Below are 27972 nucleotides of genomic sequence, written 5' to 3'. Positions count from 1 at the left end.
TGTGACACTAATAAATAAACTTTATATATACAGCAAGGAGTTCTCAATTAATCAGAAAAACTTTTTTTATTGAAAGTTTTAATAAATTACACTCAAAGATTAACACTTTGTAACAAATTGCATGTATGGGTCTGACATCAAGCACACAGTGCATTATTTCCCCTATCAAACTCACATACAATCAAAATTCAAGTATCAAAAGTGCATCAATGTCTTAGCACATGCATACTTATTAACTGTCAAAACTGCAATTGGTAAAAATGTAAAATAATTAGCATATGAAGACTTGAAAATCCGTCAAAAATGTGTTGTGCTGTTCCTGGTCAGAGTTAATTCAGTATAATATTTTCATGAGAGATTCTAGTGCTCCAGGTTGCTCTCATATGAAAGGGCAAGTTCTCTGTTCACTTCCTTGGAAGTAGCAAGACAGAGTTAAGAAATGGAAAGAAAGTAAACTTTGCCATCTAAGTTTTTAGTATTCATAATCTTAAATATCCAATAACTTCTCATCCTTTTATTCACTTTGTTTAATACAGTACAGTAATCAAGTCCATTATAAGTAATGGGGTACAGGTTACCCATCATGGGCTGCAGCCACCTGCATATTTGAAATATCCTCGTCGTCTTCCAGCATTCTTTTCAAGGTTCCTAAAATGAAACAAAATGTGATTACTAAACTTTTGAAGGGTAATAATAAATGCAGATCATAAAAGAAGTAATTCTGCATTAAATATACAATATAACAGAAAATGCTGGAAATACTCAACTAGGCAGCATCCCTGGAAAGCAACAGAATTAACATTTCTAGATTATTTTGGCAGACTTCTGGGTATTTTCTTCCTTCACCAGATGTTACCTGACTTGTTCAGTATTTCCAGCACTTAGTTTTTATTTTAGATTTCTGTCTATTTTTTTTAAATCATGTCAAGGTGAACCATATACAATCCTTAACATTGCACAGAATATGGAGACGGCATCCAACATTTCCAGCTATTTGCAACCAATAGGGTCCATGTGTTGTGGAATGGTTACATTGAAGAGGTTCAACAAGGAAAGGGAAAACTCTTCAAACCCATCTGTACATTTTCTAAAGGCATTCCATTGTGATGAGGGGTCTAATCAAAGAGGTTGCCCTACATTCTGGTAGGATGGTCAGAAGGTGAAAGGCAAATCCTCCACACGTTCAAGTGGTTGCCTCTTGGAATTCACCACAGTTAACACCGTTCAGGAAAAGTGATATTTTCTCAGCTCCCAAATAGCACCATTCATTACGGATAAGTCCTCAGCTTGTATGATCGCCATGATCTGACACGGCAATAGAAGCAATCAAATTCTCAGCTATTTACATCCGTAGAGTCATAAGAACATAAGAAATAGGAGCAGGAGTAGGCCATCCAGCCCTTCGAGCCTGCCCCGCCATTCAATAAGATCATGGCTGATCTGTCGCTGCTCAGTTCCACATTCCTGCCCTCTCCCCATAACCCTTAATCCCCTCTCCTATCAAAAACCCATCAACCCGCGTCTTAAAAATATTTAGCAAGGCAGCCTCCACCACTTCAACGGGCAGAGAATTCCAGAGATTCACCACCCTTTGAGTGAAGAAGTTCCTCCTCAACTCCGTTCTAAACCGCCCCCCTTTTATCTTGAGGCTGTGCCCCCTAGTCCTATTGTCTTTTTTGAGCAGGAAGAGTCTTTCCACCTCTATCCTATCCATCCCATTCATCATCTTATACGTCTCAATGAGATCTCCTCTCATTCTTCTAAACTCTAACGAGTACAAGCCCAGTTTATTCAGCCTCTCCTCATAGGTCAACCCCCTCAACTCCGGTATCAGCCTAGTAAACCTCCTCTGCACTCCCTCCAAGGCCAAAATATCTTTGCACAGGTGCAGCGCCCAAAAATGCACACAGTACTCCAGTTGCGGCCTCACCAATGCCCTATACAGCTGCAGCAAGACCTCCCTACTTTTATATTCAATCCCCTTCGCTATGAAGGCCAGCATCCCATTCGCCTTCCTGACCACCTGCTGCACCTGCAAGCTGGGTTTTTGCGACTCATGCACAAGGACCCCGAGGTCCCTCTGCACCGTCGTAGGTAAGAGTCCAGGTAGGCAAGCTTTACAACAACATAAATGTCTTGAAAATCCACCACTCACAAGACAAGCCAGAAGCATGATGGAATACTCTTCACTTATCTGGAGGAATCCAGCTCCAACAACAAGGTAGATACCATCCAGGCCAATACCAATCAATTGGATGGCACCTCCATCATCTTAAACATTCACTCACTCCCTGAAATAATTTTTAAAAAGTACCTTGATCGACACTTGAAGTGCTGTAACCTGCAAAGCAGGATCAGAATGGCTGGCTAGTGTTTTCTTTTAGCCAGTAATGATGGACTAAATAGCCTCTTTCTATGCCATAACCCTTCTATGGTTTGCTCTACTGCTAGTGTAACGAGGCTGCATGTGCAACATTTACAAGATGCACTGTACAAAGTTAAGACTTTTGACAGTAACTCTCAAACCAGCAACTTCTACCCTCTGGAAGAACAAGGATAACACACAAATAAAAAGAGCACCATCTTCAAGGTCCCTTCCGAGTCACACACCAAGGTGACATGGAATTAAACCACTCTTCCTGCATCATCACGGCATCAAAAAACTGGAAGTCCCTACCTAACTGCACTATGGCAGTAGCTTCTCCACACAGACTGCAGCAGTTCAGGGTGCTGGCTCTTCAGAACCTCTTCAATGAAAATCAGGGATTGTCCTTACCAAAGAAGTCCACAATCCATCAATGAGTAAAAAGGAGTTATTACTACCCAGAACACAAATGAAGATTTCCTTCAAGGATGGTTGCCCATTTTAGTGTCATATTTTAAGGATAAATTTTTGTATTGCATGCTGGCCAACAATGAGGCCATCATCATTTGATGCACTGACAGGACAGCTGAGCCAAAATGGCATGTCTTAAAAACAAAATCCATTTTGGTGTTAACTGACTTCTAACACTGCAATTTGTTCATGTACGTATTGCATCTGGCCTGTGTCTCACCTCTGCAAAAAGTTCAACGTCATGCAAGAGACACTCAGGAATATTTTGCACATTGACACATTATGCTGATAGGCACTAAAGGCAAAAAGAAGTGCTGTATCCCAAAGTAAAATCCCCACTGAAATCCCCATAAGCTTTAGTTTTGACAAAATCAACAACATTGAATGAAAGCATGAGAACTGTTTAAAACTCGGGCATTTACCAGATTACTAATTGCTTCACAGAAAGTGTACTCACTTGGAAAACACTATACAAGATCATCAACCAAGCATTATTGCATGAACATTAATTTACTGTACGGACACAGAATATCAAAACATTTTCCAGCTAATAGGGTCATCATATACAAAGTGCCCAGACTGGCGACAAAGAAGAGAATGTTTTAACCAAGTTTTTGTGTCAAAGATCTCCAGATTTGCAAATATGATCTTTTTCCTATCTCATAACCCCTCCCCATGCCCACCATGGAAACAGCAATTACTTAGAATCACAGAGAATCAAATTTTCAGGGGTGCTGATTGGATGGGATCTTGACAGGATGAAGAATATAAGCATTCCAAGAAAGACTATCCTACAAGTAAATAGATCTACTTCGTTAGAGCATCGTCCACGTACCACAGATGTCTGACTCAGCATCTTAAAGAAGGGGAAAATATTACTAAGCTAGAACATCTACAGAGTTCTTGGAATTATCCATTATTTAAGCCACTTCTCCAGAGTTTCCACTGGTTTCATAGTGGGCAACAGGAAGAATCCCCACAGAAATTCGAGGCAATTGAGGCTAAACAAAATGCTTGCAGCCATTAGAAGCACCAACTAAATATTCGGCTGATCAACCAAGCATTATTGCATGAATCTAAGGACAGATTACTGCCAGTAACAGTCTTGCAGATACTATCTAGTATGACACTAAGACAAGCAATGTCAGTACAGCTACTGATGTTTGCTACCCTCAAACCTTGTAAATCCAGAACACATTCAAACAAACATTTCACTGATCTTTTATGCTGAGATATCCATGTCAGATATGCGTGGTCTGCAAAAAACAGCTACTGAGAACTAGGAAATTCCCTACCTAACACCATTGTGGGAACACCATCACCAGAAGGGCTGCAGCAGTTAAAGGAGAAGGCCCATCACCTTCTCAGGGCAACTAGGGATGGGTGATAAATGAGGCCTTTCCAATGTCGCCCAAATCCTGAGAACAACTAAAAAAGGAAAAGATTGTGTTGCATTTACACACAGATTATATATCTATTACTATCCATAAAACAGAATCTGAGAACAGTTCTAAAAACAGCTCAGTGATCGCACCGCTAACAGCAACTGAGATACGTGGACACTTCCAACAGAGTCAGAGCTATCAGGAAAGTAGTTTTCAATGATACAATCTTATGGAAGATTTGGCTCAAAGGTTAGATATGGAATGCCATATTTCCAGGAGGAAATTAAACAAGACTTTCACCAAGAGACCAAAAGGAAACATGGAGTACTGCAGTTGCTGTAAATGAACAATATTGTTGCTTCATTTCGAAAACCAAGCTTAGCAGATGCAGTTTCCATGATGGACTCCAAATAGTTAACAATTTCTATGTTGCATTATATGTGTTTTAATCTCTGAAGGTTTCCTGGAAATAAAAGTATTAGAACGTAATAGCACAGTACAGGCCCCTTGGCCCTCGATGTTGTGCCGAGCTATGTCCAAACCCAAGATTAAGCTATCCCACTCCCTATCATTCTGGTGTCCTCCACGTACCTATCCAATAACTGCTCGAAAGTTCCTAAAGTGTCTGACTCCACTATCACAGCAGGCAGTGCATTCCACACCCCAACCACCCTGAGTAAAGAATCCACCTCGGACATCCCTCCTATATCTCCCACCATGAACTTTAATAGTTATGCCCCCTAGTAACAGCTATATCCACTTGAGGAAATAGTCTATGAACGTCCACTCTATCAACCCCCTCCACTCTAAAGAGAAAAGCCCCAGCTCCCTCAACCTTTCCTCATAAGATCTACTCTCCAAACCAGACAGCATCCTGGTAAATTTGCTCTGCACTCTCTCCAATGCTTCCACATCCTTCTTATAGTGAGGTGACCAGAACTGCACACAATATTCCAAATGTGGTCTCACCAAGGTCCGGTATAATTGCAGCATAACCCCCATGGCTCTTAAACTCAAGCCCCCGGTTAATAAACGCTAACACACTTTTCATGGCTCTATCCATTTGAGTGGTAACCTTCAGAGATCTGTGGATATGAACCCCAAGATCTCTTTGTTCCTCCACATTTCTCAGAACCCTGTCATTGACCCTGTAATCCGCATTCAAGTTTGTCCCACCAAAATGAATCATCTCGCACTTATCAGGGTTAAACTCCACCTGCCACTTTTTTGCCCAGCTCTGCATCCTATCAATGTCTCTTTGCAGCCTACAAGAGCCCTCCACCTCATCCACTACTCCAATCTTGGTGTCATCAGCAAATTTACTAACCCAACCTTCGGCCCCCTCTTCCAAGTCATTGATAAAAATCACAAATAGCAGAGGACCCATCACTGATCCCTGTGGTACACCACTGGTAACTGGCCTCCAGTCTGAAAATTTTCCCTCCACCACCATCCTCCTCTGTATTCTATGAGACAGCCAGTTACTTATCCAATTGGCCAAATTTCCTTCTATCCCACACCTCCTTACTTTCTTCATGAGCTTACCATGGGGAATCTTATCAAACGCCTTACTAAAATCCATGTATACGACATCAACTGCTCTACCTTCATCAACACACTTAGTTACCTCCTCAAAGGATTCAATCAAATTTGTGAGGCAGGACTTACCACTGACTATCTTGGATTAAGCTGCAGATTTCCAAACGGTCATAAATTCTATCTCTCAGGACCCTTTCCATTAACTTACCAACCACCGAAGTAAGACTAACTGGCCTATAATTACCAGGGTCATTCCTATTTCCTTTCTTGAAGAGAGGAACAACATTCTCCACTCTCCAGTCTTCTGGCACAATCCCCATGGACAATGACGACCCAAAGGTCAAAGCTAAAGGCTCCGCAATCTCATCCCTTGCCTCCCAAAGTATCCTAGGATGCATCCCATCTGGCCCAGGGGACTTATCGACCCTCAGGTTTTTCAAAATTGCTAATACATCTTCCCTCAGAACATCTACCTCCTCCATCCTATCAGCCTGTATCTCACACACATCCTCAAAAACATGGCCCCTCTCCTTAATGAACACTGAAGAGAAGTATTCATTCAACACCTCACCTATCTCTTCTCACTCCATGCACAAGTTCCCACCAATATCCTTGACTGGCCCTAATCTCGCCCTGGTCATTCTTTTATTTCTCACATAAGAGTAAAAAGCCTTGGGGTTTTCCTTTATCTGACCCGCGAAGGACTTCTCATGCTCCCTCCTAGCTCTCCCAAGCCCTTTTTTTAAACTCATTCCTAGCTATCATGTAACCCTCAAGCGACCCACCTGAATCTTATTTTTTCATCCTTACATATGCTTCCTTTTTCCTCTTGACAAGACATTCAATCTCCATTGTGAACAAAGGTTCCCTCACTCGGCCATTTCCTCCCTGCCTGCCAAGGACATACCTGTCAAGGACACGTAGTATTTGTTCCTTGAAAGCGCTTCACTTTTCATTTGTGCCCATACCTGACAGTTTCTGTTCCCATCTTATGCTCCCTAATTCTTGCCTAATTGCATCATAATTACCCTGCCCCAATTATATACCTTGCCCTGCTTCTCCACTGCAATAATGAAGGACACCGAATTGTGGCCACTATCTCCAAAGTGCTCTCCCACAAACAAATCTAACACTTGGCCTGGTTCATTACCCAGTACCAAGTCCAATGTGGCCCCACCTCGTTGGCTTATCCATATATTGTGTCAGGAAACCTTCCTGCACAGACTGTACAAAAAAAAGTCCCATCTGAACTATTTGACCTATAAAGCTTCCAATCAATATTTGGGAAATTAAAGTCATCCATGATAACTATCTTGTGACCTCCACACCTATCCATAATCTGCTTTGCCATTTCCTCCTCCATATCTCTATTACTATTTGGGGGCCTATAGAAAACTCCTAACAATGTGACCAATCCTTTCCTATTTCTAACTTCAGCCCACATTACCTCAGTAGGCAGATTGCCTCAAAATGCCTTTCAGCAGCCGTTAAACTATCCTTGATTAACAATGTTACTCCTCCACCTCTTTTACCGCCTTCCCTACTCTTACTGAAACATCTACACCCTGGAACTGCCAACAACCATTCCTGTCCCTGCTCTAACCATGTCTTCGTAATGGCCACAAAGTCCCAAGTACCAATCCACGCTCCAAGTTCACCTACCTTATTCCTGAATTTAGTATTCACTAAAGAAAGGAGACTTTGGCTATTAAAATGAAAAACTGTACTGAAAACCAAACTTTAAACAGATTATTTAGATAAAATTCTTCTTTCAAAGAAGAATGGGTTAGCATAGCTTTCTCAAAGAAAAGCAAGATGGAATTCATACTATTCAACATGAGAATACTTTACAATTAATAATTTCACTGCCAAAATGACACATTTAAAATCATGCTTTAACATGTTGTAATACTCTGGGAATCAGCGCTTATACAGAGGAACATTTGTTCCCAAGTACAATAAACCATCCTGTCCTTAGCACTCAGGAACATGTTGAGAGCTGATTGCTGGAGGAAGTTTTTGATGCTTTAATAGACACAGGAAGGAAAGACCATGAACAATATTCTGACAACGTATTAAGACAACTAAATTCTCTCCAATTTCACCATTCTGAGCCTGCATTTTGCTCTGTGGTACATGGAAAATACTGAAGAAGAACTATTGTGGAAAATACTGCCATGGCTTGTCCCTGATTCAAACTACCATACTGTAATACTGGTTCTTTATATCAAATGTGAATATTTATTTACTCAAGTTTCAGAACATAATGTTATTTCTCCAATTACACTTTAACACCTGTACTCCTCGTAGTTTCATTCCTTAATCAATAACTACACTGCCTCAAAAGGTTTAAGCTTTGTATCATGAGGTTTGAAAAACATTCCAGAATGCTTTAAGAGTCAAACTTAATATCCAACAGTAGCATTAACTTAGCTTAAAATAAATCTTAATGAACATAACTATTTTCAGCAATTACTAACCTTGTGTAGAAACTGATCTGCCCAGCTGAAGTGGTGACATCATCTTTATTGTCAATTTTGCTAAATAAATGGCTTCATACTCCTGTTTGTAGAACAGTATGTGTCATTTTTTAAAAAGATTTTCAAATAAAGCATTTAGCTAGAGCAACTTAAAACTTCACTCACATACGTCTAGAAATTGCAGAAAAATAAAGGGGGTGACCAATACAAAATGTTAATATGCAAATCAGCCAGTAACAGATAAAGAAGAGACGCCCCATCAATTGTCAATTACCGCATGTTGCTTTGCCATTAGTTTCACAAAAATAGTTTTCTGCCCTTATCATCCTCGACTCCTGTGAAGTTGCTGCACCTGTACGTTGTCTATTAAACTTGTTACAGAAAATTAACTCTTACAACAGTGCAAATACTATTTAACAAAGTGGTAATTAATGACTGCCAATCAACCTTTATTAATCAAAATGAACAAAATCAGAAGTATGGCATCTCCTTCCATCAGGTTAGGAAGAATGGTAGGGAGATTTTTTAAACGTAAAATTCTACTATTTGTTCTTTTCCTTTCTGTCGCTCTTTTCTTTTGATCCAATTTTCCTTTTTCTAATTTATCTTTATTTAACACTGGAGCATCTCATTCTAGTTTACCTGCCTTCTTAGTCCTTCCCCTGTTTATTTCTCCAGCCACTTGCTGGGTTTCAGTTGCAATGTCGGGGGTCCGTTCACAAACAGGCAATCAATTGTTCAGGTTGGCTATCCTTTGTCGTCTGGCAGATAACCCTCGCCAGTTTCATCTTGCCTCTTGCTGATCTTGCCAGAGGAGGAAACATTGTCTACCAACCCAACGCCCTTCTTTTCCACTTTTGTTTTGCTCCCACTTTTAAGATTGCCTCAGTGAGACCAGTAAAACTCACTCACTGTTTCTTGAAATTTCCCCAAAATAGGCGAGAGCCATTTTATGGTTATATTAACAACAATTCGAAGTCTTGAATATTTAAGTGGTAATAGCATAAAAAGAGGTATGATTAGATAAAGCCAACTTAATTTAAGAGGGGAAATTGTGTTTGACAACTTTAGAGTTTTTTTTGATGTAGCCAGGATGATAGTCAAATGGGAACCAGCAAATGTAGCATACTTAGATTTCCAAAGAGGTATTTGATAAGTTGTGACACAAAATGTTAATATGCAAGATATTAGCATGGTTGTGGGCAAGACATTAGCACAGATAGCGGATTGGTTAACAAACAAGCAAAGAGTAGAGATAAATGAGGCATCTTCGTCGCCAGGCTGTGACTACTGGAGTGCCACAAGGATCAGTCCTTGGTTTAGGCGAAGACCAAGTTTGCTGACGATGCAAAGCTGTATGGAAATGTAATCCCCGAGGTGGACAAAGGGGCTGCAAAGGAGTGGATTATAATGTGAGGAAGTGAGGAATTATTCACTTTGGTAGTTGCATGGTAAAACAAAATACTGTTTAAAAGGCATGAAATTGGTAAGTGCTGATTTTGAGAGACAAGAAACACAAAGTTAGCATGCAGATACAGCAAGCAATTAGGAATGAAAATGGACTTTGAAAGGGAATTAGAGCAGAATACATAAGTCTTGCTATATTTGTACAGGGCATTGGAGAGTTCTCACCCAGAGAACTGTGCTTTTGACCTCCATATCTAAGGAATGATATGCCTGCCTAAGTGATGGTAGTGTGAAGGATAATAGGTTGGTTCCTGGGATGACCGGGCTGTCCTATGATGATAAACTGAGTAAACTGGTCCTATACTCTTTGAAGTTCAGAAGTATGAGAGGTAATTTCAAACACACAAGGTGTTCAATAGATATTAAGAAGCTGTTTCTACTTGCTGGGGAATCCAGGACACAGGCGGGGAAGAGGTACAGTCTCAAGGTAAGGGGTTAATCATTTAGGACTGAAGATTAGGAGAAATTTCTTCACTGAAAGGGCTGTGAATTGTTGGAATTCTCTAGCCCAAAGGGTTGTGGATGCCCCATCACTGAATATATTTAAAGCCAAATCACTCAAAGATGCAAGAAATTATGGGGAGTGGCAAGAAAGTGGAACTAAGGCAGAAGATTCAATGTCGGAGCAGGCTCGAGATGCTGTATCATTCCCTCTTGCCCCTGCTCCTATTTCTACGTTCTTAAGGGAATGTTTCATGTGGCAACAAGTTCTCACAGTCTGATAAGGAACACAAACAAAATATTGAACTGAGACTAATAAAGTCTTTAGTTACATCTTCTGGTTATTTATTACACTGGAATAGCTCTGCTCTCTTTTAGTTAAGGTCATGTTTTATAGTTTGCAAGGTGGATATCTTTTCAAAGGAAATAAAGCCCAAATTACATTAAAATAATTGATCACCATTCTATCTAAACACATCCACTACAAAACATTTGTCAAAGTAACTAAAGTACTATATAAATGTTACATTAAAATAAATTACTAATTTTGTGGTAAGAGCAAATTACCTGCAACTGGTGAACAAATCCAGCATTTGGATTAATACAAAATCTCCTTTCTTGAACATATGTAAAAGCATCCCTAACAAAAAGGAAAAATGTAAACCATGAACATCTTTCAAAATGTATTTTATTTCATCAAAACACCATTATGTTATTTCCCCTTTATCCTGCTTCCTTTTCAAACCATTCCTCAGATAAAGATTACCCAGGTGAACTGCTCTTTGGTACTGATGATTTTGTAACTGATTGTTAGGAAGTGGATATGTGATTCACCAAGGAGAAATACAATGCCTGACAACTGCCACTAGTATACAGTTCAGAAGGTGAGGACTTGCTCACTCAAATCCCCTTCCTAATCAAAGTTGCATTTAATAAAGTTAATAGATTTCTAAAGAAGTGACCCAATGAATAGAAATGAGAATCCAACAGATACGGCACACGTGGATCATCAGAAAACATTAAAATACGTGAGTCACCACGGGCTTATTAGAAAAATTCAGACATACAACATAACAGGAAACCTAGCAGCAGAGATAGATAGATAGTTGGCTGACTGGAGAGAGTTAGGTCAGTTGCTCAAACAATTCTGAAAGGAATACAAGCGCAAATGGACTTGGATGCAAATGTGCATAAGTCTTTGAAATTGACAGGACAGGCTCAGAGATAGGAACATATAAAGTACAAATAGAGTACAAAAGCAAGGAAGTTATATTGAATTTGTAGAGAACACTCTCAGCTGGAGTATTGTGTCCAGTCCTAAGTACCACACATTAGGAAGGATGTGAGGGTACAGAAAAGCTTCATGAGTGGTTTCAGAGTTGAGGAACTTCAGTTATGTGGACAGACTGGAGGGGTTGGGACTGTTTTCCTTGAAGAATAAGTTGAGAGGAGATATGAAAGAGGTATTCAAAATCATGAGAGTCTGGACATATTAAGTAGGGAAAAACTGTTCCTGTTGGTCAAATGATTGAAAACAAGAGGGCACAGATTTAAGGTAATAGCTAAAAGAAGCAATGGTGACATAGAAGAATCCATACAGTGCAGAAAGAGGCCATTTTGCCTATCAAGCATTTTCATGCTGAGTGGTTGGGACCTGAATGAACTGGCTGAGAGTATAGTGGAGGCAGATTCAAGTTAGACATTCAAGGGGAAACTGGATTTCTGAAAAGGAAGAACATGGAGGGTGGCACAATGGTTAGCACTGCTGATCCAGGTTTGATTCCCGGCTTAACTCACTGTCTGTGTGGAGTTTGCACATTCTCCGTGTCTGCATGGTTTTCCATTTGGTGCTCCAGTTTCCTCCCACAGACCAAAGACATGCAGGTTACGTAAACTGGCCGTGCTAAATTCTCCCTCAGTGTACCCAAAAAGGTGCCGGAGTATGGAAACTATGGGATTTTCGCAGTTACTATTGCAGTGTGAATTAATGCCTACTAATGACTAATAAATAAACTTTATCTGAAGGGCCATGGGGAGGGGGCTGGAAGTGGCATTAGGTGAACTCCCAGCATGATGGGCTGAATAACCTCTTCCTGTGCTGTAACCATTCTGTGACTCCATGAAAATGGTAAAAATGATTCTTCACTCCAACGGGAGTTCTGGGGATCTACCTTTCTACCTGCTTTATATAGATGAGTTAGTCTCATTTATACGGAATAAAACATTAAAATTCGTCAATGGCATAAAAGCAGGCATGACAGTTGGCAGACAGCAAGAACTATAAAAAAAGCTTCAAAATTTGCAAACAAATGACAGATGTAATTAATATGACAACAAGGTAATATAATACATTGAGAGAAAATCTAGGAAATAGAAAAATAAGGCTGTGAATGAAGGGCTATATTTAGGAGTTAGATTCATAATACTCTGCAAGTGCAGGCATGAGTCAATAAGGCATAAAAACAGCTTACAGAATTTTGTGCTTTATAACAGTATAGGATGCAAGATTAAAGATGTAATGATAAATACGTACAAAGCATTTGTCAGTCTACAGACTCAGGCACTAAAGCCAATTCCACCAAGATAATATCAGGCATGGCAAACTTTAACTGTGAGGAAACTCTCAAGATACTGAGACAGAGAGGTTAAGAGGAGATTTAATAAAACTTTGTTTTTAAACTAAGTACTTTTATAGGATAAATAGGCAATCCTACTTTGTTGTGGCATTGTGATGTTTAAAACTGTCAGCAAGAAATTGAGTTAGGAGAAATCTATTTAAACAGAAGATTCATAGGATTATTGGAGCACTTTAGCATAAGGAATGGTTGAGGCAGAATCCATCATACCTTTTAAAGAATCATCACACACATTCTGAAGAGTGGAAGATACAAAACAATGGGGGGAAAAAAAGAGTGTTCTTCAACGGCTCAAACAAAAAAGCTAGCAGATACAATGGTTGATAGCTTGTTCCTGTACTGTGAATATCTATGGTTCTTTTACACTACTTATATATTATCCCAGTGAATGCAACAAGCATGAAGGAGACCAGCCAGTCGAGCAAACAGAGTAGCTTCTGTCATCAAATATAATTAATCAAAATATTTTACTTATTAGGAAACCACAATCTTCATACCCTAACCAAGTGACAACGGTTACATCTCAAGGGTGAGTTCCGTCATTTGACCCATATTAGTTCACCAAGCAGAAAGGCCCTAAAGTCCCCCATTGTTGAATGCAATGTGTTCTTAAAATTACCAAAAAGGGTTTCCACCTCCACTATTGTTTCCAGAATTCCAAACCAAATAATGACCCCATTGAAACCGATAACTTTTAAGAGTAAATTTGAATTCCCTGTGACCAATTTAAAGGAATTGCATGACAAGATTTAAGTTTAAGATTTTTACTGCAACACAAACCAAGAGCAACATTTTGATTAAACACTATTTCAGCAGTCAACTAACATACTAAACTACAGAAAAGATCAATTGAAGATTTAAACAATTGGAAATCCCCCTTCTTGGTGATGCTTTACTCTGCCCTTTAAGCAGACAAACTATTTTCACGGACATAAGTCTAAAATGTTTCTTAACTCCCAAGGTTTGCTTCCCTTTTCCAACCTGATAAAAGCTAGTTTGTGGATTAGAAATGAGGGTTATCCTGGAGATTCCTCTCTCTATCCAAAGTTAGTCAAACCTTCCAGTTTTTAAAAAATTCTACACAAACTCAGTCTCTCCAATCTGAGGATGATTTCCACTTGCATGATTCCACTTGGATTCTTGCAGACCGTTCTGAGATTTAGGAATATGTTTAGGAGAACCTTGTAATCTGATCCTGCAATGGCTTCCTATGCACTCTTCCGCTTTCAAAGTTCCACAGCAACTTGAATCACATGGGCCTCTTATCCAGTCGAAATGCTGATTAGCCATCCCTTAGACCCTAACTCTACCTTAGAAAATGAATAGATAGTTTAACATATAACCATTTACAACTGGATATCAATTGCCATGATCAATGCTTACGGGTATGATCATTTTTCACTGTGTTCCTAATAAAGCAACCTGAGCCCTCTTTGATATTTGACAACCATGTCACCAAGACTTGCTGTCAGCAGAATTCAGAAAAAAATTGCATGACCCCCTTCATCTTTCCACTTTACTCTAAAAAAGAAAGTCCTGAAATACAACCATCTCTCAATCACATATTACAACAATGTATTGACTACTGGGCGAGTGAAGACTTACTGATTTCAGCCTTAAAAATAGCCATTTACTAGTTTGAACTAGCTGGGTCAAACTCCTGGAACTCCCGTCCTACTGGCACTGTAAGTGTACCTACACTAGATAAACTGCAGCATGTTACGAACGAAGCTCATCACCAAGTCCTCAATCCCAAATGTTAGCCATGGTAGTGATGTTCAAATTCCATGAAAGAAAAAAATCCACTTGTCCTATTCTTCCAAATTAATTTGAAGTATTTTTTACATTGAACTTCTCAATATTTTTTACCATCTACATTTTTAATATAACTTAAACATAATCTTGAATTGGACTTAATATAGTCCAATCAATATCTTAAATTTTCCTATTTATTTTCATTACTTACCTATACTTAACACCAAATGTTTCCATAATATACGCTATCACCAAGGCTGCACTGGAGAAGGAATAAAAAATGTTATTACATTTTCTCTGAAAAGGGAAAGGAAAACAGATTATAACTCCAAAGTAAATCATAAAATTACCTTCGAGAAATACCTGCATTTCCGTGCAAAAGAACCTTTCCTGAAAAAGCAAAGCAGCCAGGATACATCACCATGGCTATGTTTCTGTAAAACATTATGAAAAGAAAGCTAATCTAAATCGAATCTTTACCTCCATTTTCCAAGCATCCATCGATGAACTCTTTAGTCTGAAGAAATTACAAAAATAATTATTGTATTTATTTTCTCACATAATCCTTGCACCACTACTGTTACTTTTTAGCAATCACTAATGAAGATTAAAATTTCACTGCTCTGTAATTAACAACATGCTTATATTAGTGTCTAAACAGGTAAAAGCATAAAATAAAAGCAGAGATAATGTACCACACAGTGTGGCACTGATCCATGCAGACCAATAGGTTTCACATTTGAGCCCCTGGTCCATGTCAACTAGGGGGAGAAAATTGGCAATGAAAAAGTGTTGCAAATACTCAATCTCTTCCTCAGAAGAGTAATTCTGCATTCAGCTATTTCAAATAGCAAACACTATGGTTCTAACACCTACTGGATTTCAGACCAACAGGGAGCAGGCAAAGTGCAAAACACACTTATAGGCCTTGGTTTGAGGCCCAGAATATGTTAATACCCTGGATATCAGGATAGGCAAGTCTCTTCAGTTACTCACTTGAAATATGTGCAAAGCCTGATGAACAGAAGTGGAAGTTCGGCCAATCAGCACAAAGGCAGGCTTGCCGGCAAGTAGGTAAGTGGTGGTAAGTGTGTCTTGGGAGAGATAGAATTAATAATTTCCACTTATCTTGGAGGCCTCTCCATCCTCCCGACAGCTAGCAATCCGCTTTAACAGGTGGGGAAGCTGTGGCAGCTTCCCTGCCCAGGTCAGAGTTAAAATGCATTTGGGAGTCCTGATGATGGAATGGTGCCCCAATTATTCCACTGGACACCTAAAGTCACCTAACCGCAAAGTCCTGTTAAAAAGGGAACCAGAGGGATAAGGCTGTATGTCCCTCTTTAAAAGGGCCTGTTAGTCCGAAATGTAAGATAATTAATTTTCTCCCCTTGTTTTAATGTGCTAATTCACAAAATATTAATACTGCAAATAGTTTTTTTTGACACATGCAGCACCTTGTCTAATCCCACTCTCCTCTTGCTACACTGCAGTTCCAAAAACTCCAGTAACTCTGAAACAACCCACCCTTATGAAAGATGAAAGAGAAAATACAGGAAATTATAGACCTGTTAATATAAATATAAATCAAAGCACGTGCAAATGAATATATCTGGCAAATAAATACTGGATCAATTCCAGTTTAGGATCAAATTAAGTTTTCTTTTGGACACTGTTATAAACTACTTGATGTTGTTTCTTTTTTTAACGGATATCAGATGTGCAAAAAAAGCCTGCTGATAATTAATGCACTTTAGCAACTTATTAAATCATGTGCAAATAGGACTTTAATAGGCAAACTTATTTTGCTATTTTACATACTTCCCTTCAGAGCAAATACTATGCAATAATCAGCAATTAGAAATGCACAAGTTGCTAAAACTGCAATCATAAGCTCACATCCTGCCACTGCTTCTTTTGAATATGAATGTGTATCAAGAACAAGTTTTAAATTTGCAAATGACAAAACCTGGAAATACAAAGAACTGAGAAGAAAATAGTGATAAGACTTTAAGAAAACATGAGACATTAGTGGAATGGGTGGACAAACGGTAGATGAAATTTATTCAAGTGCAAAGTGACAGATTTTGGTAGAAGGGACAAGGAAAGGCAATATTAAAAACGTACAATTTTAAATGGGTACAGGAACAGAGGCACCTGTGAGTACATGTGCATGAATCCTTGAAGGTAGCATGGCAGTTGAGAAGAGAAAGCAATTATAAAGCCATGTGGGACCTTGAACTTTAGAAATAGAGGCAAAAGCAGAAAGCAAAGTGTTATACACCCATCTGAGATACTGTATCAAATTCTAGACACCACTTTAGGAAGGATGTGAAACCTTTAGAGGGAGTGCATAAGAAATTATAAGAAAGGCTCCAAGGATGATGGACTTCAGTTATGTGGTCAGATTGGAGAGGTTGGTGTTGTTCCCCTTCAAGAAGGCTAAGGGGAGATTTGACAGACATACAGAAATGTTCAAAATCACAAGTCTAGAGGAGAGAGAGACTGCAAAAAGAACTAAAGGTGTCAGATTTCAAATGATTTGCAGAGTAGTCAAAGATGAAATGAGGAAAACCGTTTTTTCTTCAGCAAGCAGTTTTGATCTGGAATAGACTGCCTGAAAGGGTGGTGGAGACAGATTCAATCACAACTTTCACACAAAGGGGTATACTTGCAAGGCTATGGGGAAAGGTAAAGGGGTGTTACCAGTTAAATTGCCCTTGCAAAAGGCTGGCATGGGCTAGCAGACTGAATGCTGTAACCATTCTCTGATTTTAATCTGCTACAAGGTGTTTGCTGACTCTTCTACCTGCTATGGTAATTTATCTATTAATCATGATTGGACACCCAGACACCTTGAAGACTAGGAAGACCCTTGCTGAAGTGACAACTTTAGACAGCTTTAGCTATTCACCCCACTGTCTACTGTGCAAGCTCTAGGCAGCGAGGAAAAGCAGTCTGAAAACAGTAGGAAGGTATCAAAAATGCTCTCATCCAATGCCAATACTCATGGTAAGGAACAGAAGATCTCTGGCCAATCATCAGGAAAGGAAATACAAACCAATTTTTCCTTATTCACTGAGAGGTGAAATTGTTCAGCTATTGCAGCTAGGATTAGCTAACTCAGCACAAACCAAAAATTGTACCTGGAATTTTCTGATCTGTATCATTTAGTATTAGGAGACAAACAATTGGGAAGCAGGGTGCACTTAAGCAAACTATAAGACCAAGCTAGCACTTTTAGGATATTGTATAGATTTAGCATTTTAATATTTGGTGATATTTTTAGATCTATGATACAAGAAATGGTAACTTTGACTCAATCTTATTTTACTGGAATGCACAACTGGAACTATTATTTCATTTGGTTATTGCTAGTTTAAAGCCTAAATAGTCAGTTTCTTAAAGTGTCAAAAGAAGAAGCAGTCACAAAACAATGATGAAACTATACCAAAAGGTATTTAATACTTATAACAATTGCATTGCTACTTTTTTAAAGATTTACTGTTAGTTTAAGTTAGGGTTGATGTCTGAGAAAATGTATTCCAAAAACTTGGAATTTAAAATGTAATGTATTACGGAAATCAGAAACATGTGGTCTTTCAACATTTGTGAACAGAGATTACCTACCACAGGGAAATATCGTATTATATTCTCCACTGGATTATCAGCAATATCCAAAACTAAATACCTGTAAGCAGAACAACAAAAACTTCAATTACAGGACATCTGGGCCTTTTTAGTGTAGTGTTCACCACTGTAAATCTAGGAGTGCACACTGTTCTCAATTGGGAACGGAGGACAAACTAGTCTAGACATTTTCTTAGCTTGCATTTCAAGAATTACCAATGTGATGTAAGTGACATGACCAACTTTTCTTCCTTCTTACAAATGATTCAACTGAGATTAGAAAAAAAGATGCTCATTGAAAAACAGGTTAAAATTACCTTTGGAGGACAACTATTTGTACTGTAGCACCCTTAGAATCAGTACAGCAGCTTTTGCTTCTGACCTGACTCACTGTCTGAATAAGCATCATGCATTCCTATTTATGTGAAGAGAAGAATGAAAAGTAGGAAAAGTTATTACCAATGGATGGCAGAGTAGTTAGCACTGCAGCCTCCAGTGTCCTGGATTTGATTCCAGCCTCAGTCATTGTGCAACTTCCACAGAGACATTCTCCCCGTGTCTGCGTGGCTTTCCTCTGGGTGCTCCAGTTCTCTCCCACGCTCCAAAGATGTGCGGGTTAGGTTAATTGACCAAGCTGAATTGCCCCTAGTGTCAGGGGGACCAGCAGGATAAATACATGGATTTAGGAGGATAGGGCTTTGGTGGGGGTGTCATTGGTGCAAGCTTGATGGGCTGAATTGCCTCCTTCTGCACTGTAGAGATTTTATGAGGTCACTTCATACTTTCAGCTGAAGTTGTCTCTCATGGTCATTGGTGGAATAGAATTTGGTTTGATATTAAAAAATCCAAACATCAAAAATAATAGAAAAACATGATTTGTGTGTGACTATTTTCCAACAAGCATAACTCAAATAAAATTTACCTAAATTTCTCTTGGAAATTTGCCTTGATGAAGTTTGCCTCGATATCTTGCCGTACACATATTATGTGAGTTATCCCATTTTCTTCAAGAATAGGAAGCTACCAAGGAAAAATGTTTACTTTTTAGATCTTTTGGTCTGCAACCCCTTACAAAACAAATTGCAAACATTGTGAAGGATTTTTTTTTAAAATGCAGATTATAATCTTGATTGTGCTTTGCCAATAAGATCATATGGCTACATGTACTGAAATAGTATTCACAGCAGCACATTTTTACTTAAACTTTTGATAGGTTTTTAAAAACAATTTTCAATCAAATGCAGGTGTCTTAAAACAATGATCTTTTCAAAATTCACTATTTAGTAGTGTTTGCAAGGCCATACAAACAAACCAATTAACCATCTTTCACTGATGTGGCTAGCTTCAAAAGCTCATACCTAAACGGCAAGATTCCCCTAAAGACTAAGAAGATTTTAGTCAGCATGTCAGGTATTAAGATTTGAAAACCTTGTCATAAGCATTACACTAAGTAATCACAACAACAATTTACATTGATATGCTACCTTTAATGTAGCAGAACATCTTAAGGCACTTCACAGAGGAATTATGAAACAAAATTTGACATTGATTCACATAGGGAGATATCAGAACAGGTGACTAAAAGCTTAAGAGGTAAGTTTTAAGTAATATCTTAAGAAAAGGCAGCGAGATTTGACAAGAAAATTAGATGTAGAGAGGTGCAAGGCAATGGAGGAATTTTAAAACAAGGATGAGAATTTTAAAATTGAGATGAGGAAGCAATGTAGGTCAGCAAGCACACAGATAATGGGCAACACAACATCTTGAAAGTTAAAATTGTACGCAGAGTTTTAGATAACCTCAAGTCACACACCAATTTGTTTCAAACCGTCAAGATAAATAAGTTCAATAAATAATACTGATGCTTATATGGACACCACTAATTTTACCACAGTGCCAATGCTGAGACTTGTTAAGTGAATTCCAGTGAGATTAAAGTAGCATGTTTTTCTTGAGTTGAAGAACAAGGCCAAGGTTTAAATAGTTAGACACTGTCAGGCATATACATACAAAGTTTATACATTAGTTATGTTTTGGGACTTCCTTTAATTTAAAATCAAATGGGGGAATGTGTCTTGCTTTGAATTCTGCCTGACAACAAGCCTGCATGGCCTGGTTGTTCAGCAAGAAGAAGCTGCAAGATTTTCACACAATAGTAGACTACAGGAAGAGCACTTGTGCTGACTGTGGATAGCTGCTAATCTCCAAGTCTGACAGGGAAGTGTTAGGAATGTCAGGCTTAATTTACATTTATAATGTAAACTGTTTAACTTTAAAATAGAATGGAGTGGGAGGCTCAAGAAGACAACTAATTTGCATTTCTTCCTCAATACAATGCCCAAGTGACTCACATTACTGTTCTCAAAGCTCATCTCAATGGCAAAATCAATAGAAAGTTACCGTAATATAGGATTGCAGGTTTTCCAAGATATCTCTGACACTCTCAAACACATTTAAACAGCAGCCACCTGAGAGGCAGAACATGAGAGGCAGCCAGCCCTACATCTACAAGCAGAGAGAACGATGACTCTATTGTTCACCAAGCAGAATGCTCAGATTGAGAAAGCCAAGTTTGTGAGGAGTGAAAACAGATTGGGTGTCTTTGGGGCTAGAGGAAATGGATCTCCAATATAACCTTCACAGTGAATATTAGTTCCATTCCTAGAAGTTACCAGCTGGGAAAGGAAAAGAAAGTTAGCCACCAGGAACAGAAAATAATTTTGTTCCTGGAGAACGTGCAGTGCAATATAAAATGTAGCAGGAGAATATTGGTCACATAAAAAATTAAATGGGCATTTATTTTCTGCAGTTTAGAGTACAGATTGCCTATAACAATAGTATTTAGCGCTTTTAGTTTACTACTATGTCTTAAACTTGGGAAGTGATCTCGAAAATTCAAATATATATAAAGTTATTGTTCTTTACATGGATCGTAAAGTATGTTTTTATGGAGTGGGAGACCAAGACTTGGATCAATAGGGAACTGTCATGGCTGCAACAGGGTTTTCTTTTGACTATTTAGTCAGTTATGGAATGATCACTGACCAGCTTCTACCTCTGTGCAAAAAAGGTAAAAAGTAAATATTAAACTAATCATTAAATGATCATTGCTTTCTATTAAAGATGTAGTTATATGTGCTAAATCAGCTTTGCTTTATAAGAACAGCACTGAAGTCCTGCACAGGCCAGCTTTAGAGAATTAAGGTTTTTCTAAAAAAAAGCTCAGTACAAAAGGGTGCCACATTCCTTAATCGTATCTTCAGCAGAGGAAATTTCATTTATAACAGGAATAAACATTTAAGCTATACACAAGAAACCAGCAGAGAACTAACAATCCCTAATAGCGTATATTTAAAGACATAGACGGCAACAAGACATCTCCCACCTCTCACAACCACCCCACCATCACTCCAAACAATTTATCAGTTTGTACAATTGATTTGAACCTCACTGTACTTCAGCTCATTCTTCCATTCTATAAATATGCTCAATAATCAGTGTCTTGGGATTGTTCTGATTTCCAAAGAAAGTGAACTATACTTTGTAAAATCTTGTAATTCTTGACTAGCTCAGTACATTATAATAGGAGTAAAGACACCCTGGTTTAAAAATAAAGTTGGTAACTGTTGATACCATTAAACTACCTATGCAAGCTCAGGCATTCAACTTGACCAATGCAGGGGTGTTGAGGAAATTTCTTATGCTTCCAGGAAGGCAACAGTAAAATATTACCATTTTTTATAAAACTAAAATGGGTATTATTTCATTTCAGCAAGACAATGTTGAGATTTTGTTTCATAAAGTTCATACCTTACTTTTCATAGCGGCAGAATAGGGACCCAAATATAAACCAGGTAGTATCTCCTATGAAGGAAAGATAATTAGCAGTGGAGTTAAATAAAGTATACGGCACTCATTGATGGAGTAGATCGATAAATAGATTCCAGAATGAAGTTACTGAAATGTTACCACAGTTCTGAAAGGTAATGTAAAATCTAGCTCTTAAATTTCATTTTAAGGAATTTTCTTTTGATCTGCAATTGAAATATTTTAAAATAAAACATTACCCCTGTCGCCAGTCTGTTAAATGCCACGTTGATATATTTCTTGTTCATTGACAATGTGTTTAAAGGAACATTTTGCTCCTTTCTAAATGCTTATCATCCTCTTTCATTATTCATCCAAATTACACGAAAACTTTACCATTCAATTGCATTTCAGTACAATTAAAATATACCAAAAGGTTGCTACATAATCTATCTACCTTGTCATATTCAAGCAAGAAAGCTTCAGAGAGATAGAGCCATCATGACTTGTAATTATAAAACTTTAAAAATAAAATTTGACACACAATATTCTTCACTTCCTATTCCCTACCACTCCAAATTTCAGCAGAAGCCTGTCTGGTCATCTGCATTCTAACCCCAACAGCGAAGACTACAATTCCCAGGAGCACTCTCGAAAAAGTACTGTTACAAAGCACACTGCATAGAAAAATGTCATTCGGCCCAATTGATCTATGTTAGCATTTCTGTTCCACATAAACCGAACGGGGCCAACCCAAACTGGTTGCTTCATATTTTACTGGTCTGAATCCCCCAATTCGGAGGGTTCTTTTTGGTAGGTCTGACACTGCCTGCACTACAGTCGCTCTCCAAACAAGAATATGATAGTTGCATTAATAGTGGGAGAGGTAAAGAGTGTTGAAGCAGAGCTAAAACAGAAGCATTAAACAAGGGGAAAATGCGAAAAGGAGCAGAAAATGAAGTAATTGAAGAACAGCAGCATGCACACATGATCTAATCTATCTCCAATTAACTAATTTATAACTTTACTTTAGCAAAACCTCTGTTGAGGAAGCTGGGAGAGTATTTAGATAGATGTCATATGGGGGAAAATGAGAGGCGCATAAAGAGATTGGTAGATTTGCTAAATACACAGAAAAGAGATAAAAGGAGAGAGGAATAAAAACGTTCAAGTACAATTAGTCTTATAATATACTAAACTTAATCATCTACTGCAAATGCATAACACATGCAGGAGAAAGATAACCATAACTTAAGTGATTTTGTCAGGCTCCAATTACAAATGAATCATTGAGACAGGGAAAAGTGCTGAATACTGTCCCAAGCAGCAATATGTTAACAGATTCTGACACTTCCTATACATACATCAGTTTTCTTTCCCTTTTTGCAAGAATCAAATTGATTCAAAAATAAAAGAGCAGATCCTGACTTTCAAATAGACAAATATATCATTGAAGGTTACCTGCATTGCTCGCCTCATTGGATACATCCAATCCTAAAAGATAAAACAAAACGGTCTAAGACACTACAGCATGAACAATTGCTAACAAATGGCAATCGTTTCTCTGACTAACTTGAAACCAAGCTTAAAATGCTTTACCATCTGATCAAATTTTAACACTTATTTCCAAAATCCAAATTTGAAATAATGGTTATACAAAACAAATTATGAAATTCACCTAGAAATATTCAGTGTGAACTTAATTATTTTTTGCCAGTTAAAATATTTAAAACATTTTCCATGATTAATCTGATTTTATGGTCACATAGCTTTGAAAAATAATTCTAGATAAACAGGCTACAAGGATCCCAATTATACCAAGTTAAACAGCTGATTCACTTTGAAGTGGTTATGGTTATAGTTGGGGAAAATTGATATTTTTATTTTTAAACAAAGTTTCTCAAGTGTATTCTGCAGTGACAATGTAGCTAGGTATGTCTACTATTCCAAACTTATGGTAAATAATAAATTTCAAGTAAATTGCATAACAGTTTATTTCAGCATCAACATAATAATTAGAATGGAACAATTAATTATTAATTTCACTCAAGATGAACCAAAACAATTACTTTTAAGATTCTAATGTAAGAAGATCAGTTGGCCAACAAGAGGAGATGTCTACTTCAAGTTATTCCTCTGTACATAAGTCAGAATTTTACAGCACAGAAAGAGACCCTTTGGTCCATTGTGTTAGTGCCAGCCATCAGCACCTAATGGGATTCTAATCTCATTTTCCAGCACTTGGTCCATATACAATGGCATTCTTTTATTTCCATTCTAACTCATTTTTACAGGAGTCATTGGAGTATTTGCAACTGCTTAAATATTGCAATCAGAAAATGGCAAGCATTATTAAATAGAACTGAGGAGTTTGAGAACAATTCATTCTTCACAAATGCTGTCTGACCTGAGTATTTCTAAATTTAAATTTATGTTTCTACTATCAGATCAGTCATGATCTTATTAAATAACGGAGCAGGCTCAAGGGGTTGAATGGCCTACTCCTGCTCCTTGTTTGTACATACTGGGTCCACCTCATCCTTTGTCATTTATTATTTTATACACAGAAACTGAAAACATTTACAGCACAGTAGGCCATTTAGCCCATGTGTGTGTGTGCAAGAAAAGCTTTCTGGCCTAATCCTTCCAGGCAATAAAGTTTCTCTGCAACTCCCCTCTCTTCCAAGCCATTATGTAAAATCTATATTCTGGATTACCAAGCTCGCTGTAAGGAAAATAAGTCTTTCTTGCCCATTCCATCAAGGCCCATCAAAGTGCAGCTTCAACAATACTCAATATGTCTGACAACATGCAGTAAGAAGTTGATTTTTAAATGGCAATAGTCACACTGCACAAATGCCAGGCAATAATATTACCAATGAGAAAATCTAACCATCACCACTAATATCCAACAGCATCACTGAATCCACCACTATCTTCCTGGGGATGACCACTGACCAAAAATATAACTGCACCGACAAATGAGTACTGTGGCCACGAAAGCAGGTCAAAGGCTAGGAATTATGTGGACAGATAACTAACCTCCCAATTCCCCAAAGCCTATCCACATGATCCAAGTCTGGAGTCAGATGTATATTACTGTCACATGTACATGTATACAGTAAAATGTATTGCTTCTTGCACACTATACAGACACAGCATATCGTACATACAGAAGGAAAGGAGAGGGCGCAGAATGTAGTGCTACAGCAATAGCTAGGGTGTAGAGAAAGATAAAGTTAATATAAGGTTCCAATGGCAGCAGGAAGAAGCTGTTCTTCAATCAGGTGGTACGTGACCTCAGACTTTTGTATCTTTTTCCCGGCGGAAAAGGTAGAATAGAGTATATCCGGGTGTCTGGATTCCTTGATTATGCTGGTTGCTTTTCTGAGGCAGTGAGAAGTATAGACACAGAGTCAAAAGATGGGAGGCTGGTTTGCATGAAGAACTGCGCTTCGTTTACGCCCTTTATACTTCTTGCTGTCTCAAACAGAGCAGGAGTCATAGCTGTGATACAACTAGAAAGGATGCCTCTCTATGGTGCATCTGCAGAAGCTGGAAAGAGTTGTAGCAGACATGCCAAATGTCCTTAGCTTCCTGAGAAAGTAGAGGCATTGGTCAGCTTTTTTAACTATAGCATCAGCATGGAGGGACCAGAAAAGGTCGTTGGTGATCTGGTTGATGGAACACTCTCCACTTGTCTGGGTGTGTGCAGCTCCAATAATATTTAAGAAGCCCAAAACCATCCAGGAGAAAGCAGCCTGCTTGATTAGTGGCAAAAATCCAAACTATCTCCAATTGCGTGCAGCAAATCATCAAGCTGCCTTCAACAGCGCTTCCAAAACCCCCAACATCTACCACCTAGAAGGACAAGGGCAATAGCTGCTTATGAGCACCATTATCTGCAAGTTCTCCAATCCAAATTATCACCTGGCTTGGAACTACATTATTGTTCCTTTACTGTCACTGGGCCAAATTCCTGGAATTCCCTTTCTCACAGCATTGCAGGTGTACCAACAGCAAGCACATGGACTGTATCAGTTCAAGAAGATGGTTCACCACCACCTTCTCCAGGGAAATTAGCAATGGACAACAAATGCTGGTCTCACCAGCAACAACTGCATCCCATGAACACGTTTAAAAAAAAAAACACGTAAGCCTTTTTAATCACCTTAACAATCTGTCCTGCTACCTTCAGGGATTTGTTGACATGCACTTCAAGATTCCTCCAATCTTCTAAGTGCCATTTAACCATTTATTCCCTTGCTTGGTTTGCGTTCCTCAAAAGGATCACCTTACATTCCCTGGATTGAACTGCATTTGTCATGTTTCTGCCCACTTATTCATTCCATTGATATCTTCCAGCAGTATACAGCTTCAGACCTCGCTATCAACCACACAGCCAGTTTTCTACCATCTGCAAACTTGTAACACCTCTTACAATTAAAGCTAAATGATTGAGATATGCCCTGAGAAGCACTGATCCCTATGGAACCCTGCTGAAAACTGCCTTCCAGTCACAAAACTACCTGTACGTTGGCACTTAACCTTTGCTACCTGCGAAGCCAACATTGGATCCAAAATGTGACTTTACCTTGGATCCCATGAGCTTATTTTTCTCACAAATCTTCCAGGTAAGAACTGGTCAAAATTCATTACTGCAAGTACATCATGCAAACCAGCCTCCAATCCTCTGACTTGATCTACACTTTCCACTGCCTTGGAAAAGCATAATCAAGGACTCCACGCACCCCAGACATTTTCCCAAAGGAAGAAGGTGAAAGGGAGTGAGATAAAAAAGTCTGAAAACATGAAGCGACTGACTCAAGAACAGCTGCTTTGCTGCTGTCATCAGACTTCTGAATGGTCCTATCACACATTAAGCTGATCTTTCTCTTCACCCAATCGGTAACTGCAACACTATATTCGGCACTTTATCCTTTCCCTCCGTACTCGAGAAACTGTACGTTTTGTCTGCATAGCGCGCAAGAAACAATATTTTTCACTGTATACCAGTACATGCGACAATATTAAATCAATTCAATACATCCTTTCTTTGCTCCAAGCCAATTTAAAAGGTCCAAATAGGAACTAGAGTCAAAGTTTCGAATTAGGATTCTCACAGTACAGTACTGTACAAGGACAGTATTTGTTTGGGCCGTATTCTCGGAACAATCTAACACAAAGAAAGAGACAACCAAACGCGTATTAAGGAGTATTTACATACTTATAACTCGTTTCCCTCGCTCAGTCTCCAGCCGAGCCCCAACCGCCAAAGGCCTTGGCCATGTCTGGACCAGGAAGAATGATCACAGCTTACGCAATCACCAAACTTCTCTTTTTGTTTAATGGCCCAAGTTCGGCTATGTGAGATTTTATCCAAAAAAAAGACGAATAACTAATTTTATTGGGATTGATTTTGTACCATGCCTCAGTCCCACGTGTTGCTGACTTCTCAATTTCCTGCTAACAGCAACCGGGATACAAATATGTAGAAATATATATTTATATTTAAATAGATGCCACAAATTGCCCTGATAGCCCCGTGGTTGCACCAAACTTGCCGGTGATTCCTGACACCACAGCGGTAAATGCCCGGTGACATCCCAGTCACCCGGGCCTGGGGCTGCGCCAGGGTACATTCAGCACACCGGAGGGGGGGGGGCGGGTGGTCGATCCAGTCAGCCCCCTTCCCCGGGGCTGAGGCGGCAGCTCCTCCACCCCGCGCCCCGCACAACCTGCGCCGGCTTTGTTCACAACTTTAGGCCGAATTCGGCGCCGCTTTCACGCCGTTGTACCCACCCCCGCGTCTTCTCTGGAAGACGGTAAGGCCGGGAATTCCAGGTGCACTCCATCCATGTCGCGGCCTCTCCGGGACGGTAATGGTCGTTAAACCCCCCGGCCCTCCCTCCCACCCCCCCCAAAGCCCCTCAGGAAATTCTCGCTCTTTCTGTTACGTGTGCTGAAGCTCACGCGCCGCCATGCTGCTGGGGACCAAC

General features: G+C 39.0%; 1 protein-coding gene across 4 annotated transcripts; it reads right to left on the bottom strand.

The window, feature by feature from the left end:
• Window positions 1–47: 47 nt before the first annotated feature.
• On the bottom strand, window positions 48–27972 carry styx (serine/threonine/tyrosine interacting protein). 4 transcript variants are annotated; one of them, XM_080202703.1, is made up of 12 exons: window positions 27931–27972; window positions 23435–23467; window positions 21977–22030; window positions 19089–19186; window positions 18167–18227; window positions 15020–15056; window positions 14890–14929; window positions 14751–14801; window positions 10716–10788; window positions 8241–8322; window positions 4132–4264; window positions 48–648 (listed from the first exon to the last, which is right to left on the bottom strand). In XM_080202703.1, exons 2-11 carry the CDS (start codon window positions 23459–23461, stop codon window positions 4176–4178), a joined length of 612 nt encoding a protein of 203 aa, XP_080058829.1. In that variant the 5' UTR covers window positions 23462–23467; window positions 27931–27972; the 3' UTR covers window positions 48–648; window positions 4132–4175. The 4 variants fall into 4 exon arrangements, with proteins under 4 accessions (XP_080058829.1, XP_080058827.1, XP_080058830.1 ...); XM_080202701.1 differs by lacking the exon at window positions 27931–27972 and adding an exon at window positions 27776–27866; XM_080202704.1 differs by lacking the exon at window positions 27931–27972 and adding an exon at window positions 27201–27250.

The sequence above is a fragment of the Carcharhinus amblyrhynchos genome, chromosome 14 (genome assembly GCF_965287045.1).
Source record: "Carcharhinus amblyrhynchos chromosome 14, sCarAmb.v2.hapA, whole genome shotgun sequence".
NCBI classification, from domain to species: Eukaryota; Metazoa; Chordata; class Chondrichthyes; order Carcharhiniformes; family Carcharhinidae; genus Carcharhinus; species Carcharhinus amblyrhynchos.
Note: the sequence above shows the minus strand (reverse complement) of the source record. Positions and strands in the feature narration are given on the sequence as shown.

Excerpts from the sequence above, each read along its gene's own strand:
- styx (XM_080202701.1), bottom strand. The coding sequence starts at position 27,832 with ATGGATGGAGTGCACCTGGAATTCCCGGCCTTACCGTCTTCCAGAGAA. Across the intron at positions 19,187-21,976 it reads CTGCCGCTATGAAAAGTAAG|CTTCCTATTCTTGAAGAAAA; the intron begins GTATGAACTTTA and ends TTTCCTTGGTAG. Across the intron at positions 4,265-8,240 it reads CAGATCAGTTTCTACACAAG|TTGTTCTCAGGATTTGGGCG; the intron begins GTTAGTAATTGC and ends TTCCTTTTTTAG.